This window comes from Lipophrys pholis (genome assembly GCF_963383615.2).
Source record: "Lipophrys pholis genome assembly, chromosome: 6".
NCBI lineage: Eukaryota > Metazoa > Chordata > Actinopteri > Blenniiformes > Blenniidae > Lipophrys > Lipophrys pholis.
Genome location: NC_137629.1, coordinates 32341477 through 32357971, shown reverse-complemented (window position 1 = coordinate 32357971; position 16495 = coordinate 32341477). Strand labels below are relative to the sequence as shown.

At 46.1% G+C, this 16495-nt stretch overlaps 1 protein-coding gene across 2 annotated transcripts; it reads left to right on the top strand.

The window, feature by feature from the left end:
• The first annotated feature begins 4308 nt into the window (after positions 1-4308).
• Positions 4309-16393, top strand: LOC308110697 (uncharacterized protein). 2 transcript variants are annotated; one of them, XM_080465167.1, is made up of 23 exons: positions 4309-4530; positions 6098-7011; positions 7132-7193; positions 7288-7326; positions 7951-8027; positions 8105-8139; positions 8221-8337; positions 8424-8549; positions 9162-9278; positions 10179-10303; positions 10367-10896; positions 11810-11915; positions 11995-12146; positions 12223-12443; positions 12576-12752; positions 12988-13066; positions 13143-13168; positions 13805-13939; positions 14319-14449; positions 14761-15298; positions 15755-15791; positions 15895-16016; positions 16100-16393. In XM_080465167.1, exons 2-23 carry the CDS (start codon positions 6133-6135, stop codon positions 16130-16132), a joined length of 3864 nt encoding a protein of 1287 aa, XP_080321293.1. In that variant the 5' UTR covers positions 4309-4530; positions 6098-6132; the 3' UTR covers positions 16133-16393. The 2 variants fall into 2 exon arrangements, with proteins under 2 accessions (XP_080321293.1, XP_080321292.1); XM_080465166.1 differs by having other exon boundaries at positions 4331-4530; positions 12223-12752.
• Positions 16394-16495: the final 102 nt, after the last annotated feature.

Below are 16495 nucleotides of genomic sequence, written 5' to 3'. Positions count from 1 at the left end.
GAAAAGCCCTTTCAGGACGCCGGACCTTCGCCGACTCGACGTTGAAAAGCCCTTTCAGGACGCCGGACCCTCGCCGACTCGCCGTTGAAAAGCCCTTTCAGGACGCCGGACCTTCGCCGACTCGCCGTTCGGCTCGTTCAGATTAAAACCATAAAGATTCGGCACCTTTGGTCGATTTCATCGTCGTTTCCTGAAGGAAATAAACTCACTGGGTTGAAGTGAAGACGGGCCTTCGGGCCTAACCCATTGCGACCTCCCGTCTCAGTTTGGAATTTGTCATTTTCTCTTCTCTTCATCCGCCGCCGTACTTACATAAATCCAGATGAACTGGCCTGATGAATATTTAACTGGGATTTCACTTAGCGGGACGGTTTGTCGGAGAGCAGAGGGGCGGCCGATTGCGAGCCGCTCGTCTCCACTTTAACGACACAACAAACTGTGTCTCAGACAAAACACCCCACTTAAACATTCATGCGCCCGCACACGTGGATCCATAACCTGAGGAGGAAAGGGGAAATGGGGCAGAAACCTGCAGGAGGAGCGCGTCAGGTCTGGAACCATGACAATAAGTGCTCCGACAAAACAAAACATCCATAATGCAGAAAGATCCACTTATCGTCCGGGAGAGTGACGGACGGCAGGGAGACGCTGGCAGATCTCTTCATCACTGCCTTTGTGGAGGAGGAGCTGCTGAAGGGAGGCCTGGAGGAGCCTGGAGGAGCCTGGAGGAGCCTGGAGGAGCCTGGAGAATCCTGGAGGAGCCTGGAGGAGCCTGGAGGAGCCTGGAGGGCCACCAGCAGGCCAAAAAGTCCCGTTTGTTTTTGTTTTTTGGGGGAGGTGTGGGGGGGGGGGGGGGGGGGGGGGGGGGGATTATCCCTTTAAAAGCAGCAGCAGAAATCCCTACGCACAGCAGAAGTGGAACACCTGAAGTGCTGTTAATAACTGCTGCTAATGCAGTTAGATATGACTCGCATTAACTCAGCAGCAGGATCTTAATTATCCCCTCAGGACCCGATGTTGGACACCATCAGCTGATTAAAGACACAAACTACTTTTAATCACTTGATGGACGAGTGTCTGAATCCATATCAGACGTGTTTGTCCGTCCGCCCGTCTCCTCGCCGGGTTTCTGATTGTGGAGCTTTTTCTGGACTTCAGGCGTGTTTTTTTTTTTGTTTTTTTTTCTCTCGTCCTTTTCATTTAGTTTTAAAGACATTTAATCACTCCTGGCTTCAACAGTGAAACAACACGGCGCGATTAGAAAAAAAAAACACATCCAGATATGAAATATGAGCACAACAACCTGAGAATGTGGATTAAAATACAGAAAAACACAGAAAAGTAGGAGAAAAGTTACTCAAAAGGTGTGAAAAAAACCTCAAAACACAGCTTGTTATATGATAAATACAGCAGGTATAATGATGGACTACACGGTCGATGTTAAAGTTCTGCAGAAGGTAAATTAATGCTGAAATTGCAATGAATTATCTTAGAATATACAACGCTTATAAAAAGAAATATTGACCTATTCAGCCTTTATGAGCAATGATAGTGTAAATACTGTACACGTGTGTGTGTGGAAATGTTTTTTTAAATTATCTACGCGGCCAAAATCGCATATATTTGATGTCTTCCATGTTAAAAAAGCTCTAAATGTGATAATTCACAAACTGGATTTATATCAGATTATTTAAACAACATGAAGCCTCAGTGTGGTAACATAATATGAATTATAGTAAAAAAGGTATAACTTCAAATTTAGCCTATATATTCAAACATTTCTGTTTTTGTTATAATCCCAGATAATTTTCAAAGTAAAAGCATCAATCAGAGAAGGAGGAGACGCTTCGCTGAAAACGGACCAGCAGCACCATCCCACCATTTAATTATGTGTTTTTAAAAGCAGCACAAGACACAAGACAAGCCTGGACGTCACCAGGTGAAGACAATCACACACAGGCGAAACACATCAGGGCAGGGAGCAGCAATCAGACACGGGGGGGGGGGGGGGGGGTCAGGGAGCCTGAAGTGAGACAGCGCGAGAAGTTCAAACGGACAAGGCAGAAACAGTGGAATGTGACCAGGTTGGGATGATTGTGAAGGATTATGCTGGATTACGGTGGATTGGATTGTGATTATTATGATAGATTGAAATCAGAAAACTTTATTGTCGTTGCTATAAAAAAAAAAAAAACTTTTTCAGTTGCAATCAGACTTCTTGGAGCCGAAGATGAATAAGAAAAAGATAGAATTTAGTATAAAAATAGGATAAATATAGATATAATTATAATAGTGTGACTTGTGGGTGTTTGTGATGGATCCTCAGTCATCCAGGTCTTCTTCTTCTTCTTCCTCTTCTTCTTCTTCATTTCCAGTGAAAAGCTCCTCGTCCTCATCAGGACTAGGTTGTCCAAACTTTTCGTCCCACAAGCAGAAAACTGAGAGCGCACCATCTTAATCATCGGACAGTTTTTCGCTCCCCTGCATTTCTTCACCTCCGCCGCTTTGCCTGCTTTTATTGAGGACGGGGACTCAGATCCTGACACCCGTTTAATCTGAATCCGGGGGAGTCTGCGTTGATCCGACCCTCCCTGCTGCTCAATGGCCTCGCAGTAAATGTTGTTTTAAACAGGTTGACGACCCCTGAGCGAGCCTGTTCAGGCGCCACCTGGTGGTAGAACCCGGAAGTACAGTCAGTGTGAGTTCACAGTTCAATTCAAATTGGAAGTTGGACTTTAGTCTTTTGTCTCTAGTCTTTTGTCTCTTCGATCAGTCCTGACTCGTCTCCGTCGTCTCCACCCTGCACACCCCACCCACAGCCGAAGCTGGAGGATTTACACACATTTAAAATCATCTTCATGTGCATGCTGTGGCTCAGTTCTTCTCCTGAAAACAACATTTGTACAGGAGATTAAATGAAGTCTTGCAGAATGAGAAGCGCCGTGTTACAAAATCTGTGTGATTACTTCAGCGTGTGTCATAAAATACTGTGGGAAATGTGATAAAATACCTTTTGAATGTGCAACAAATTCCAGCAGTGTGGAGATTCAATTTGAGCAAATTTACCATTATTTCATACTGTACATTTTATTCTAATATATTTTGCTCAACCAGCTAATAATTGCACAACAAAAATAATAAATGTGACGGGAATTCTTAGAATCTCGGGAAACAAAACCCCGTTTTGTTGCTCGTTTATTCACAATTATAAAATCATTGGTCAAATTCCTGACTGTGAATCCCAGACATATTTTTAATTAAATGATCCGTAAGCTGTCTATTGAGTGGTGAAAAACATCAATCGGCTCGTTTTTTGTAATCAATACAAACACATTTGGGTGATTTCAGATGTTTCACTCTGCGGTGGTGTGTTCAAGCTCTGGTCTGTGGCTCCACCTGCTGCACAAATGTCACTGCAAAAGATTTTAGAAGAAGAATTATTGAAGCTTTATTCATCTCATATGAGAACGTTGAGACGGCGGCTCCACATCGCACAAAAGATAAAGACAATACAAAGAATTGAAGTGTAACCAATAAGAATTAGGTTTATAACATAATTAATGAAATAAAAATAAAAAAATGTGATAGAATTGGGAAAAGAAAAATCATCATGTGATACCTGAAGACCCAGGTATAAATTACATGTAATTATTTTATATCAGTGAGCACTTTAAGTGCAGGACTTCTGCTTTTTGTTGTACTTTAAATATAATTTAATCAAATCCAAATTTGTTTAACTGTGATTTCCCTCATCATTTGATGATATTAAACATCTTGCCTTTTGTTGGTGCTATGACGGTATGAATGAAACTTCTCAAAACTTAAACGATGCTGGTCTGCTGCAAATACTTCAATGTTTTTTGTTTTTTTTTCATATTCTTTAATGTTGTCATCATGTTCACTGACCTTGGATGATGATAAATGAAATGTATTATTGTTATGAGAATCTTTAGTCTTCTTCTTCGTCCTATTGTTTTAATAATAATAATAATAATAATAACAATAAGAAGAAGAAGAAGAAGAAGAAGAAGAAGAAGAAGAAGAAGAAGCAGAAGAAGAAGAATTGTATTTACATTCTATTGACTGTACACATATTTAATAATTAATAATCTATTTATAATAGCATCCATCCATCTTCTCCACCTTTTTTTAACAATGCCAGATGTTGTGTAAATTAATAAAAAATACTACATGACCACACGAATACATAAAAACTTAATAATTTATTTTTAAATGAATTCAGTTGCGCGTTCGTGATGTTCTAACCTCCCACCAGCAGGTGGCGGTAACGTTTCTCTATTTAAGCGCAGAAGAAGAAAACGGAGACGAAATAGTAGTAGGTGAAGAAGAAGAAGAAGAAGAAGAAAAAGCATTAGCATTAGCATTAGCATTTAGTTTAACCACTTCAACAAATCAAAGTCGGATTTATGCAACATTTCTTGATCAACATCACCAACAACATGGTCTCGTGTCTGTCGCGACCTTCCGTTTAATGAAGCTTCACGTTTCACCACTCACAGTTATTTTGAGGTAAGAAGACACCTTATGTTCTTTATTAGCTGTCAGCTAACCGGCTAACGAGGAATCAATGAAGACGTTCATTGATTTTGATCATAAAACGTGTTCGAAATGTGAATCATTAAAAAAGCTGTGCTGGGATATATAGACGTGAGTCTTGTCGGTTGTCTTTAGATTAGATTTTATTCACGTTCCTGCGTGTAACGGTGTAATAAACATCCTCATTAGCAATCTTCCAGTGCCCAGTAGTATTAAATAGGCATTATTTGACAGTAAACAGTGTTTTATAGGTGCAGTAAAGCCAGGTCATTGTGGAAACATATGAATAAATCAAAATTTAGTGAACTTCCAAGGCAACATGGAGGAATTTTCCAATTCCTGGATTTGATAAACATTATTCCCATTCTGATTTTGATCCCCCACAACTCCATTGAGGACATCAGCATTTCTTTTAACAACGCTGGTTAGAAACTGAAGCGTTAAAATGACATGTTTCACACTACAGACGCTCCTTTCGCTTGTTCTCACGTCACAATATGTCAAAGGATTTCATAGAGGGACATTTCTGGACTAAATTCAAGCTATTTTACTGCAGCAGCTTGTTGATGATCCTTTTCCACTTGAGCATAAAACAGTCTGCCTCTTCACATTGTGGATCTTCTACTTCATCTCTGTCCATCTTAAAAGAGGTCAATCTGAGAGAGTCCTCTTGTCTCAACAGTCAGCTTGTATTTGTGGATGGTTTTCCTCCACACGTATGCTTGTCTTCAAACCCTGACGTCCACTCCTATCCAATGTGGATATAAAGTCTTGTTTCTTTCTTAGATTTTCTTTGAATTCTTGATATTATTTACCACATTCACCTTCAGTATTTTTCTATTTTATGAAGACGGGTTGTTCTTGGATTGTTTCCTGTCCTTCACACATCGATGAAGACTTCACTTCTGAAAGACTTGGACTTTCTGTCAGATTACTGACCTGTTGGTATTTACCTTACTAGTCCTCACAGGTTTCCTCTTCATCTGTTTGTGTTTAGGTAAATCAGTCTTTTGAAAGATGGGATCAAATTCAAATTGGACTGATGTTTGTCAAATATACTGATATACCACCTTTGGCTGGTTTGCTGTAGGAAGTAACAGACTTATTAAACTTTGAATGAGAAAGATTAAAAATGACAAATGGATGAATTGAAATGCAGAATGAAAACATGAGCCAAGAAGAGAATTTGTACTCCGTGATACTTTTGATGGTAAAAAATAATCTCTTTGAGGATTGGTTTATTGTTTTTCAGCTAAATTAGTTTTTCGAAGGACAGACTCTGGGAGTGCAGGGAAGTCTCATAACGTAGTCAGAACTGATTGAATAATGTTCCTGAAGATTACAAACAACATGGCGGCTCCTTGATTCCAGTGTTTTCTGAACGTTTCACATTGTTCCACAAGTTCTCATTACAGCTTCACAGGTCTACCCACGCAGACGTTCCACACAACGGTCTGTTTTGGCGCTCGGGATTGACCTGTGCTCGTCTCACACGCCACGTCTCACCTCTGTCTTCTTCCCTTGACGCTTCTGTCTGCAGGGAACACGACGAGTGTCTCTCCACAGCTCGCCATCATGTCTCACAACTACCCATACAGAGTCCCGCCGCCTCACGCTGATGTGAGGCCCGATCTCGGAGCTAATGGCCCCTCCGACAGCCGCCACCCCTCGGGGAACGGCTCGCACGCCCCGCCGCCGTATTCGTCCTCGGCGTCGGCCGTGCCGCAGGAGAACGTCATGAGCCTCCTGAGCAGCTGCGGCCTGGAGCCCGAGGATCTGGCTCGACTCGCCGAGCTGCCCGAAGACGTCCTGACCGTGGAGTCGCTACCGCACATCCTCCAACAGATGAAGGGCAAGAAAGGGGTGGTCAAACCTCACACCTCCACCTCCACCTCCACCTCCGCCTCGTCCTCCTCCTTCCATTCCAGCTCGACCAGCCGACCCGCTATAAACTGGGAGCAGCTCCGCAGCCAGCCGGTTCAGTACCCGCTCATCTCTTCCACTCGCCTCCCACCCGAGCAGGGCCAGGAGCACTGGGGGATGCCCAGAACCAGCAGCTCTGTCCAAACAGACCCTCCGTTACCTTCATCCTCCTCATCAGGATACATGTTGGACGTGGACGTTAGAGCAGGGCCCTCGAAGTATGGTAAGACTGATCCAGTTCCCGCTTTCAGCCCCGTAGGACAAAGACTCGATTCTTCTCATTTCTCCGATTACGGACCGACTGATCGTCAAGTACCTTACCAACGTCCAACTCCTCCTCCTCTTCCTCCTCAACATCTGACTAACAAATACGGCGGGCGTCACCAGAAGTCCGAGTCCTCTTCCAGCAGGAGCAGCCATCCCCCCTCCTCCACCCCCTCAATGAAACAAGCTCTGGACTTCCACGGCACGACCCCGTCGGTGTTCCCGTACGCGTGCTCTCTGTGTGATATCACTGTGCTGTCTGAGAAGGTACGTTCGCCTCAACGCTCCGAGCTCAGGTCGAGGGCCGAGGGGGCGTGGCCTGCTTCAGCCGAGGGGTGACGGGAGCCGCAGTAGTAGATTCACCCGTTGTACCGTTTTGGGTTCCAGGTTTGGACTCGGCACATTAACAGCAAGCTGCACGCAGACGGACAGCTCAGCCTGCTGCAGGAGTGAGTCCTCCACTTCCACAATGATGTTATTGTTGTTGTTGTTGTTTACCGACTTCGTTCCTGTTGTCCTCACCGCGCTGTGTCTCTGCCGCAGGTTTCCAAAGTGGGACTGTCGAGTGAAGACCGTCAACAGGTCAGAGACTTCAGCCGCTCGTTCTCACATTTGAAGCTTCTCTTTAATCAGCTGTCTTCTGGTCAGTCAGAACAATTCAGTTTTAAATGTGAGACTCTTAAAGTAAAGATATAAGAAGGAATACATTAAAATAAGAAACGATTTGAATGGGAATGTAAAACAAAAGCTTAGTACGAGCTATCATAAGATATATGCCATGAATAATCCATGAAGTATTAATGTTTTATTTATAAATAAAACCATATAACTAGGAAATTCTTCAGTTCTTGTTACATTTAAAAAAAGATTTTATTATTCATAAAAAAATCTTTATCCTATGAATATTAAAAAAGTAAGATTAATTAACACTTTGATCAAAAATAACATTAATAATGTAACAAGAAAATGTTTGTACTAAAATCAGAAAATATTGGTTTAATTGTCAAGTTTTGAGTTTTTTCAAAGTAATTTCAAAATATCTGATTAGTGTGAACAAATTAAATAAGTGATCTGAACTTCATTAAACCTGATGCTAATTGAATCGCAGAGTGATGCATCTTCATTAATAGACAATCTTCCTCCACCAAGTTTAAAAATGAATGGCTGCCTTTAAAGTGAAATAAGTCTTGACGTCGTCTCTTTTAGGGATGATGGCCAATCGCAGAGCCGGGAGAAGAAAGGAAACCCCGCCCCCGCTGAGTGCGCAGCCAATCAGAGCCGAGGTGAGCTCCCGTCATTGAAGGGCCTCAGTGTTGCTCGCTTCTCGCTTCTGATCTAACTTTTAGTTTTCTATGTTTAGCCGCGACTCAGTCGAGCAAGAACTCCCAGAAGAAGGTAGAAACTGTGAAATCTTCCACATTGTAGCTCAGCTTTGCTTCTTCGAGATGAGCTGAAGCTCTGGCATGTTTTCATCAGGCGAAAGGGAAGGTGGTGTGTGTGAAGTTCCCTCCTCAGACTGTGGACGAGACGTACCTGAGGAAACTGACCGAACCGTTTGGGAAGATCGTGAAGATCCTCATGTTTCCGTCCTTGGTGAGTCTCGGCGCTCCGTCACATGTTTCTTCTTCTCCTCCCGTTCCTGGCGACGCGCTTCACGTTCACGGTGGTTTACCTTCCAGGCGTTTGTGGAGCTGGGTTCCGTCGATCAGGCCAACGACCTGGTCAAGTTTCACGTCAACTATCCCCCGACGGTGAACGGATCGCAGATCGACTTCAGCATCTCCAGCACCTTCAGCTTCCTCCAGGTAGGACCTGCTCAGTGTGGCCGCTGAGGACAGAACAGGAAACGTGGGGAGAGGGCTTCCTCCTCTGTCATGACTTACAGCCGTTTGACCTTTGGCTAAGCCCCGCCCCCAAACGCAAACTAACCAATAACATTCGACTACAAACATTCTCAGCTCCGGAGAGAAGCAGTAGAGCTGGCAACACTTTTTTGTTGTTTTCTGGGATTTTAGAGTCATTTTAAGATGCAAAAATGGTCAAATGATGAGTGTGGATCACCGGTAACAGCGAGACGAGGTGAAGGACGAAGAACGGGGTTTACGTCATCCCATCTCCAAAATATGGACAAACTGTGACAGACCTCACAAACTCCACGAAACAATTATAAACATTTGTTCCAAAGTGTGTAATCCAGCTAGTCTAGGCTTCCTAAAGCTAGCCGTCAGCTGCAACGGCTTGTCCCAGTAACAACAGTACTTATTGGGGGCGGGGCTTAGCAGGGGTTGATTGGCTTCACTCCCGGGACAATTCAAGTCTGTTCCCATGTAGAAAACAGACTTTTTCTGTTTTTCCACCGAGAAGAATCGGTTGTTTGGACCCGGGCCGACTCGCCACATGGTGTGTTGTCTCCTCAGAGCTGTCAGGTGGTGAGTTTCACTCCGGCTCCTGCAGGAGAGGACGGGCGCTCTGATCTGATCAGCATCGTCAAACGCTTCGGCGTGCCGCTCTACACTCTGTTCCTGCCGTCCAAGGTGAGTCCAGCCTCCAACACGAGACGAAGAGCATGTTGAAATGAAATTAACGAGTGAGTGGAACTCCATGGGTGTGAAGAGATGTATTGGTCCGGATATAGGACGACGCCCCTTTTTACAAAGGTCATGTTTGGCGGAAAAACAGTATCGACTGCAGAATTCACCAGCGTTGGATCGTTCAGCCACTAATAGTGAACGTGAGCTGGGATTAGATCGTCGTGAGACGGATTCGTTTAACCGTCCTGATTCAGTTTTAAAGGTAATCCTGGACTCAATGCTGACGTAATCACCCCGCCTGTCCTCCCCACCGCGGTCCGTGATGTCAAATAATAACCACAACAATGGCAGACTGCAGGCTCCAGGTGGCGCTGCAGAAGCTACTGACGGTATCCGGAGGAGAAGCAGGAGCATAGACCTATAGAACCCGGAGTTATAAAGAAGGCTATGAGCAGGAATCTTCTTCTGAATTTCTATGTGCTCCGCGTATTCTTCTGCGTTGTTGGTGTATTTGGTGAGTCACAGCGCCCCTAAAGGCCTGGCATGTGTACTACATCCGGAATTTTTTTAGCGAACGGCGGTGAGAGAAAAGATGGTTCTGGCTCGTGTGGCCGGGGCCAAAGTGAGCTGCTTCAGACCGCTGCCTCGTTGTTTATTCCGTTCACTGAACTCGGACAGACCGCGTCGCCTCGGCATGACGACACCAGCATAGAAATACACAGAATAGATTAGCCCGTTGTCACCGATATCCAATCTAGAATTTTTTTGTTCTAGATCAGGCCGATCTCCAACACCAATATCGGATCGGTGCATCTCTAGTTCAGACCAATACAGTAACTCATGATGAAGCAGAGAAACCTCAGAGCACCCTGTGAAGAACCTGCAACGGTTTCCTTGTTTCAGGCGTACGTGGAGATGAAGACCGTCGCCGAGGCTCAGAAACTGGTGGATTATTATTCGTCCAACGTGCTGCGGATCAGCGACGACTCCATCAGAGTTTCCTTCTCCGGAGAATACAAGAGCCTGGCGTGAGTAGCAGAGAGCAGAGCGATGACGCCTCGATCGGCTGTAACACCGACTGTGTCCTGCAGGCGGGTCTCATCGGCCAAGCGGTACGAAGAATCACCAGCACCCAAATCCACCAAGAGGACCCGGTCCCGGTCCAGATCCAGAGGCAAAAGGACCAGAACCAGGTCTCGATCCAGAGATAAGAAGGCCAGGTCCAAGTCCAGAGAGAAATGTGAAAAAGAGCAAGGAAACGGAACCAGATCTAAATCTGCAGACAAGTCCAACATCGGGAGTAGGACCAGAACCAGGTCAAGATCCAGAGACAGGTCCAATACAGAGAGAAGGACCAGAACCAGGTCAGGATCCAGAGACAAGTCCAACAGAGAGAAACAGATCAGGTCCAGGTCCAGGTCCAGGTCCAGGTCCCAGGACGACTCGAGAGAAACACCCACCAGCAACCAGAAAACCAGATCCAGATCCAAGGACTCATCCAGCAGAGAGAAACGGACTAGATCAAGGTCTAAGTCCAGGTCCCGGGATAAAACAAGCGGCCCACCCAACACAGAGACCAGGTCCGGATCCAAAGAAACCTCAGAGGAACCAAAGAAACCTGGTGAGAAAAACAGGAAACTGACCCATGTTTCACTGTCGGGATGTTGATCTTTATTAAGACCTCTGAAGTGGTAAGAGCAGTGGATCCTGGTCCCGGTCCTGGTCCCAGTCCTGGAGAGTCTCCATCCTGCTTGTTTCAGATGTTTTCTTGGCTCTAATAATAATTTCTTAAGAATTAATAAGGAGCTCCTCACTGCAACCAGGTGTGTTGCATCTAGGGATGGGACTGGTACTCAGCGGGACCAAGTTTAGGTACTTTTGTGTGTTTTATGTATTAATAAATGGTCATTTATTTAATAATAAATGCATATTTATTTCTCAATATATAAAGTTTAACAAATATATATTAAAGCCCCGCTCCATTAAGTAACTCCTCCTCCTTCCCCCTCTGGAAACGAGGCTCCATTGAGGACAAATCTCTTCAGCCTGGAGAAACGTCGAGTGCTGAACCAGGAGCGTCCTCAGATTAGAAACCAGCGTAATCTGCATCACGTTTTGAAAAAAAAAAAACAGAGCCTCTCGGCCGTGCTGCTCCGTCGACTGAATACGCTTACTGACATCACCACGCTCAAGTGCAGCAATGCTGCGTTCAAGTCCTGCTCGGAAAATCGCCTTCTCTTCCACTCCCTCAGTCACAGGGATGCGTTTAGGTACCGAAACATGATTTTAGAGGAATCGGTACTCGGTAGTACCGACAGATAGAAGTACCAAATTCGGTACCCATCCCTAGTTGCACCTCCAGGACCAGGACCCCTCTGGGTATGACGGTTTCACACGTCACGGTGTCTTGAGGTTCTCCGGGTTCCTTGAAAACACTTTCTCCTTTCGTAGAGTTGAATGTTTTCATAAGAACTTTACCAGAAGACAGATAAACCGCGAGAAAACACTTCCTGACTCTGAACCTTCGGCTGCAGGTGAACCAGCTCCAGTTGAACAATCCGAACCCGAAGCTGCAGACACCGCGTTGATCAATGAGGAGGGTGATGATGATGATGATGATGATGAGGAAGACGACGAAGGGTGAGTTCATGTTCTTGTGAGAGTTTGAGTTGAGACGCTTCCGGACGCAGCGGCTCTGAGCGTTTCCCTCTGCGTGCAGGCTGTCTGTTGACGACAGCGACATCGAGGGCATGGAGGTGATCGCAGAGGACGGAGAGGAGGTGGAGGATGAAGACGCTGAGGAGGAGGAGGAGGAGGAGGAGGAGGAGGAAGAGCACAGTCCGGCTGTGAAAACACAATCATCTGAACACGGTAGAGAGAAAAACTTTCTGAAAGTCTGAGAGTGCTGAAAACGGCATTTTAAAAAAACTGTTTGACTACTTGACAGGTGAGGAGGAAGAGGTGAAGAAGGAAGAACAGGTGAAGAAGGAAGAACAGGTGAAGGAGGAGGAAGAGGCGAAGGAGGAGGAAGAGGTGAAGAAAGAAGAACAGGTGAAGGAGGAAGAGGTGAAGAAAAAAGAACAGGTGAAGGAGGAAGAGGCGAAGAAGTTGGAAGATGCAAAGGAGGAAGAGGTGAAGAAGGAGGAAGAGGCGAAGAAGGGGGAAGAGGCGAAGAAGGGGGAAGAGGCGAAGAAGGAGGAAGAGGCGAAGAAGGAGGAAGAAGAGGCGGCGAAGAAGGAAGAGGCGAAGGAAGAAGAGGTGAAGAAGGAAGAAGAAGAGGCGAAGGAGGAGGAAGAAGAGGCGAAGGAGGAGGAAGAAGAGGCGGCGAAGAAGGAAGAGGCGAAGGAAGAAGAGGTGAAGAAGGAAGAAGAAGAGGCGAAGGAGGAGGAAGAAGAGGCGAAGGAGGAGAAAAAACCTGACGCTCAGGAAGAAACTGAGGCGGAGGAGAATAAAGGAGAACCTCAGGAGGAGTCGGAGGTAAAGACTCACTGAAGGACAGGATGTGTTCTCTCGCTCTCCAGCAGGGGGACAAACACATTTAATTCATTGTAGTCGTCGTCTCTGAGCAGGACCCGTCAAATAGTGTCGTATTAACCTTTAGATTGAAACTTTAACGTGCTTCAGGAACTAAAAATGACTGCGATTAAAATCCCGATGAGGAGGGAAGGTGTTGCTTCTCCGTTTCACCTGCTGCTCAATGTGCTGTGTGCAGGAGGACGAGGCCTTCCCGGTGGACCCGGAGAGCTTCATCACTCTGGACGAGCTGGGCGAGGACGAATGTGGCGAGTCTGGTGAGTGACGGCAGGCGTGGAGGCGGCGGCGGCGGCGCTTTCAGCGGCTCCGCTCTGACTCTTCTGTGTTTTGCAGGGGAAGAAGCTGCAGTGGTCCACCAGGTGAGTCCGTCACTGAAACCCCTCCCCACTCGTTCCTGTGCTTGTCGTGTGTCTTGGGGAGGCGTTGGTGGTGGAGGAGGTTTGAGATCTTGTAAGAAGAGGAATTTGTTTGAATTTTATTTTACTTCAGAAGAAGAATTAAACTCATAAATCAAACTGATTCGTATTATAAATCCTCTGTTTGCACTAAAGACACTAAAAATACATGATATCATTGATCTTAACACACGAGCATGTTTTTATGTCAAATATACTTTGAAATCCTTCAACTCAGTAACGCTGAAGAAGTAAATGGTGGACGAGTCGCGGATCCTGAAAAAAAACATCCTGTCTTCAGTCAATAGAGGAAAAGGGGCGGAGCTTATCCGAGATTGGCTGAGTCAACAGGAGCTTTTCTCTTTTGAGGCAGAAACAGTTAATTTATTCATGTTTATTAAGAAGACCAGCTAATTTAAATGTTGCTGAGTTCTCCTCTCCTCTGATTGGCTGTGAAATCTGGTGAATGTGTTCAGTGTTTATACTTCAGGGTTATTCTTCTGTACACAACTACAAATTCGACTTTCACCACAACTCAGACCTTTCTCACCACTAAACTCCTCCACGTGCATCTGCTCTTTGTTTGTTTGTTTGTTTCAGTCTGAGCCGGACTCCAGCAGAGTCGTTTACATCCGCAACCTGCCGCCGCGCTTCTACTCCGACGCCGAGTTCCTGGACGTCCTGCGGGGTTGTGGGACGGCGGTGCGCTACCTGCTGATCCGCAGCCGACGGGAGGTCAGACGTCATTTCACACTCGTTTCCGTTTGAACCGGGGGACGTTTTCTCTCCTCCACATGACTCCACCCTCCACGGGGCTGCGGGTTCGAGAGAGAGAGAGAGAGAGAGAGAGAAGCCCTGAAGAGTAACTAGTTGTTAAAGTAACTCGTCTTTTAGTTTTTTTTAATCATGTTAAGTTCACGTCTTCCTTTCCAGTTCCGACAAAACAGGTCAGATGTGAGTCACTTGTGAGTGAAACCAATCAGAATTGGGTCTTTCCCCTGCAGTGTGAACGAGTGTGAACGAGGCCTGAGATGGCGTCCGGTTCTTTCCCCCTCAGACTCTATAAGAAGACCCGTATGAACGAGGCGCCCTGAGGTTTGGTTCTGTGTTCCAGGGTTTCGTTGAGATGTCGACTCCGTCGGAAGCTGCTAAAGCTGCCAGAGAGCTGAACTCCAGACCCGTCCTCCTCAACATGTCCAAACTGGATTTCATCGTCTCCCGCAAATACTACCGACTAACAAGCGGGTCAGGGGGAAATTTTTTTTAAAAAAATGTTTAGATTACCGTAATTTCCGGACTAGAAGCAGCTATTCCTTCCACACGCTTTTAACCCTGCAGCTTCAACAACGACGCGGTTAATTTATGGATTGTTGCGGGTTAGTAATTTACTTTCTTTCACTCCGACAGTAAAACTCATGAATGTAGAACGTGGAACATCTGCGGCTCATAAACAAGTTTTAGTTTTGTATATTCAGGTGCTCAGAAGTCCAGAAATCACGGTAGTGCGGAGCGAAGACTTGTGAGTAGATTTAAAAACGGATTGTTTGTTTGTTCAGATGGACGGTGAAGCCGGAGGCCGACGGCGACGGCCGGAGCAGCAGGAGGAGCCGGAGGAGGAGAGACGCCGCCAAGAAAAGCCCGGAGAGGGAGACCAGGAGGGAACCGGCGGGGAGGAAGAACCCAGAAAAGCTCAGGAACCCTTTGGAGGAAGAGTCGGCATCCAGAGAGACGTCGAACCTCGAGGAAAGCTCGGAGGCGACGCAGCAGAGAACCGAGGGTCTTGAAGAGACGCCGCAGAAAACTGATGGTCGCGAAGACGAGACGCAGCCGAGAGCCGAGAGTCCTCCAGACGAGATGACGAAGACTCCCGAGGAAGAGGAAGGGCCACAAGTCAACGTGGCTGTCGAAGAAGAGATGGGAGGAAGCGGCGCCACCGAGGCTCCTCCTCCTCCACCTCCTGAAGACGAGTCGGCGCCTCCAACTGACCCGAGGTCGGCAGAAAAACCTCCTGAGGGTGAAGAGAAAGAACAAACGCTGCCGGACGGCTTAATAAAAGACGGAGAAGTGAAGTCGGCCGACGCAGAACGTGAAGAGGTGAGAAAGTTTTTTGTCTCTAAACCATTGAGGAGCCGGGTGAATATAAACGGGTTTTAAATGGCGCCACATTCTGTAAAGATGCGTTTGGGGGATGAGTCCAGTATCTGGTTTGTCCAGTGGTAAAGGCCACATGAAGCTTCACTGAACCACCGGCTTTATTTTCTGAAACCACCAGATGGCGCTTGTCTGTTCAGCAAACGTCAGTGGTCTTTCAGACGCCATCCTCAAACCAAGAGCGCCCTCTGGTGGAGTCAGAACATAAAGTGGTTCATTGAGGCTTCATGGTGTGAGACTGTTTAACAGATTTACAGTATGATTGTTTAGTTGTTTTTAAAGTAACTGGAGTGCTCATGACTCCTTTGTCTGTTTACTGGTTTTGTTCTTTATGTTTATGAAGACAGTTACTTTATTAGAGAAAAACAACTTTTTTTTTTCATCTGTGACGTGTTTCAGGACTCGGGCGCCGCTCAGAAACCCTCCAAGCCCGTCGGTAAGAACGCGTTCACGTCGGGACGTAACGGCGAAGAGCGCCGACGTGTCGAGTCGACTGTTTTTTGATTGGCCGTTCCAACGTTCACGTTCCGTGTGTTCAGGCGTGGAGTTTGTGCGTCCGGTGGTCGGATACTTCTGCAACCTCTGCCAGCTGATCTACGCCGACGAGGACGAGGCCAAAGAGGAGCACTGCCGCACGCCGGAGCACTACCGCCGCTACCAGGTCGCCACGGAAACCCGGCGTCACCTTCCGGTAGGTTTTGTGTGAAGCAAACTAATAAACCACGTTCCTGTTTGGTTCTCCAGGAGAAGACGGGGAAGGATCCGTGGACGAGCTGATGGGGACCGAGAACCGCCAAGAGTCTCGCTTTAATTTAAGGTGCAGCGCAAAACGCAGCCATTTCACTTTGTCATGTTCATTTTAAGATGATCGATAAAGATTTGAGTTCAAGTTTAAAACTCAGAATTCAGACGACATGTTTTTATAAATTCTCTCCGATCAGGTCAAGATTTATTATTTTTTTTAAACTGTTAAAAACACTTTGAAGCTTGACTTGAGAGAAACAGAGAAATAAAAGAATCTTTAATCCTCGGTGACTTAATGGACGTGTTTTTTTCTTCCACTTGCACTCACCTGTCCAGGTAAACGTGGGGTGTGTCCCAATAGTCCCCATCTCCTAATAGTCCCCATCTCCTTTCCTA

Bases quoted from the DNA above. Each gene is read 5' to 3' on its own strand.
- LOC308110697 (XM_080465166.1), top strand. From the start codon at position 6,133: ATGTCTCACAACTACCCATACAGAGTCCCGCCGCCTCACGCTGATGTG. The intron at 12,753-12,987 runs GTAAAGACTCAC...TGCTGTGTGCAG, and splicing joins AACCTCAGGAGGAGTCGGAG to GAGGACGAGGCCTTCCCGGT. The intron at 13,940-14,318 runs GTCAGACGTCAT...TCTGTGTTCCAG, and splicing joins TGATCCGCAGCCGACGGGAG to GGTTTCGTTGAGATGTCGAC.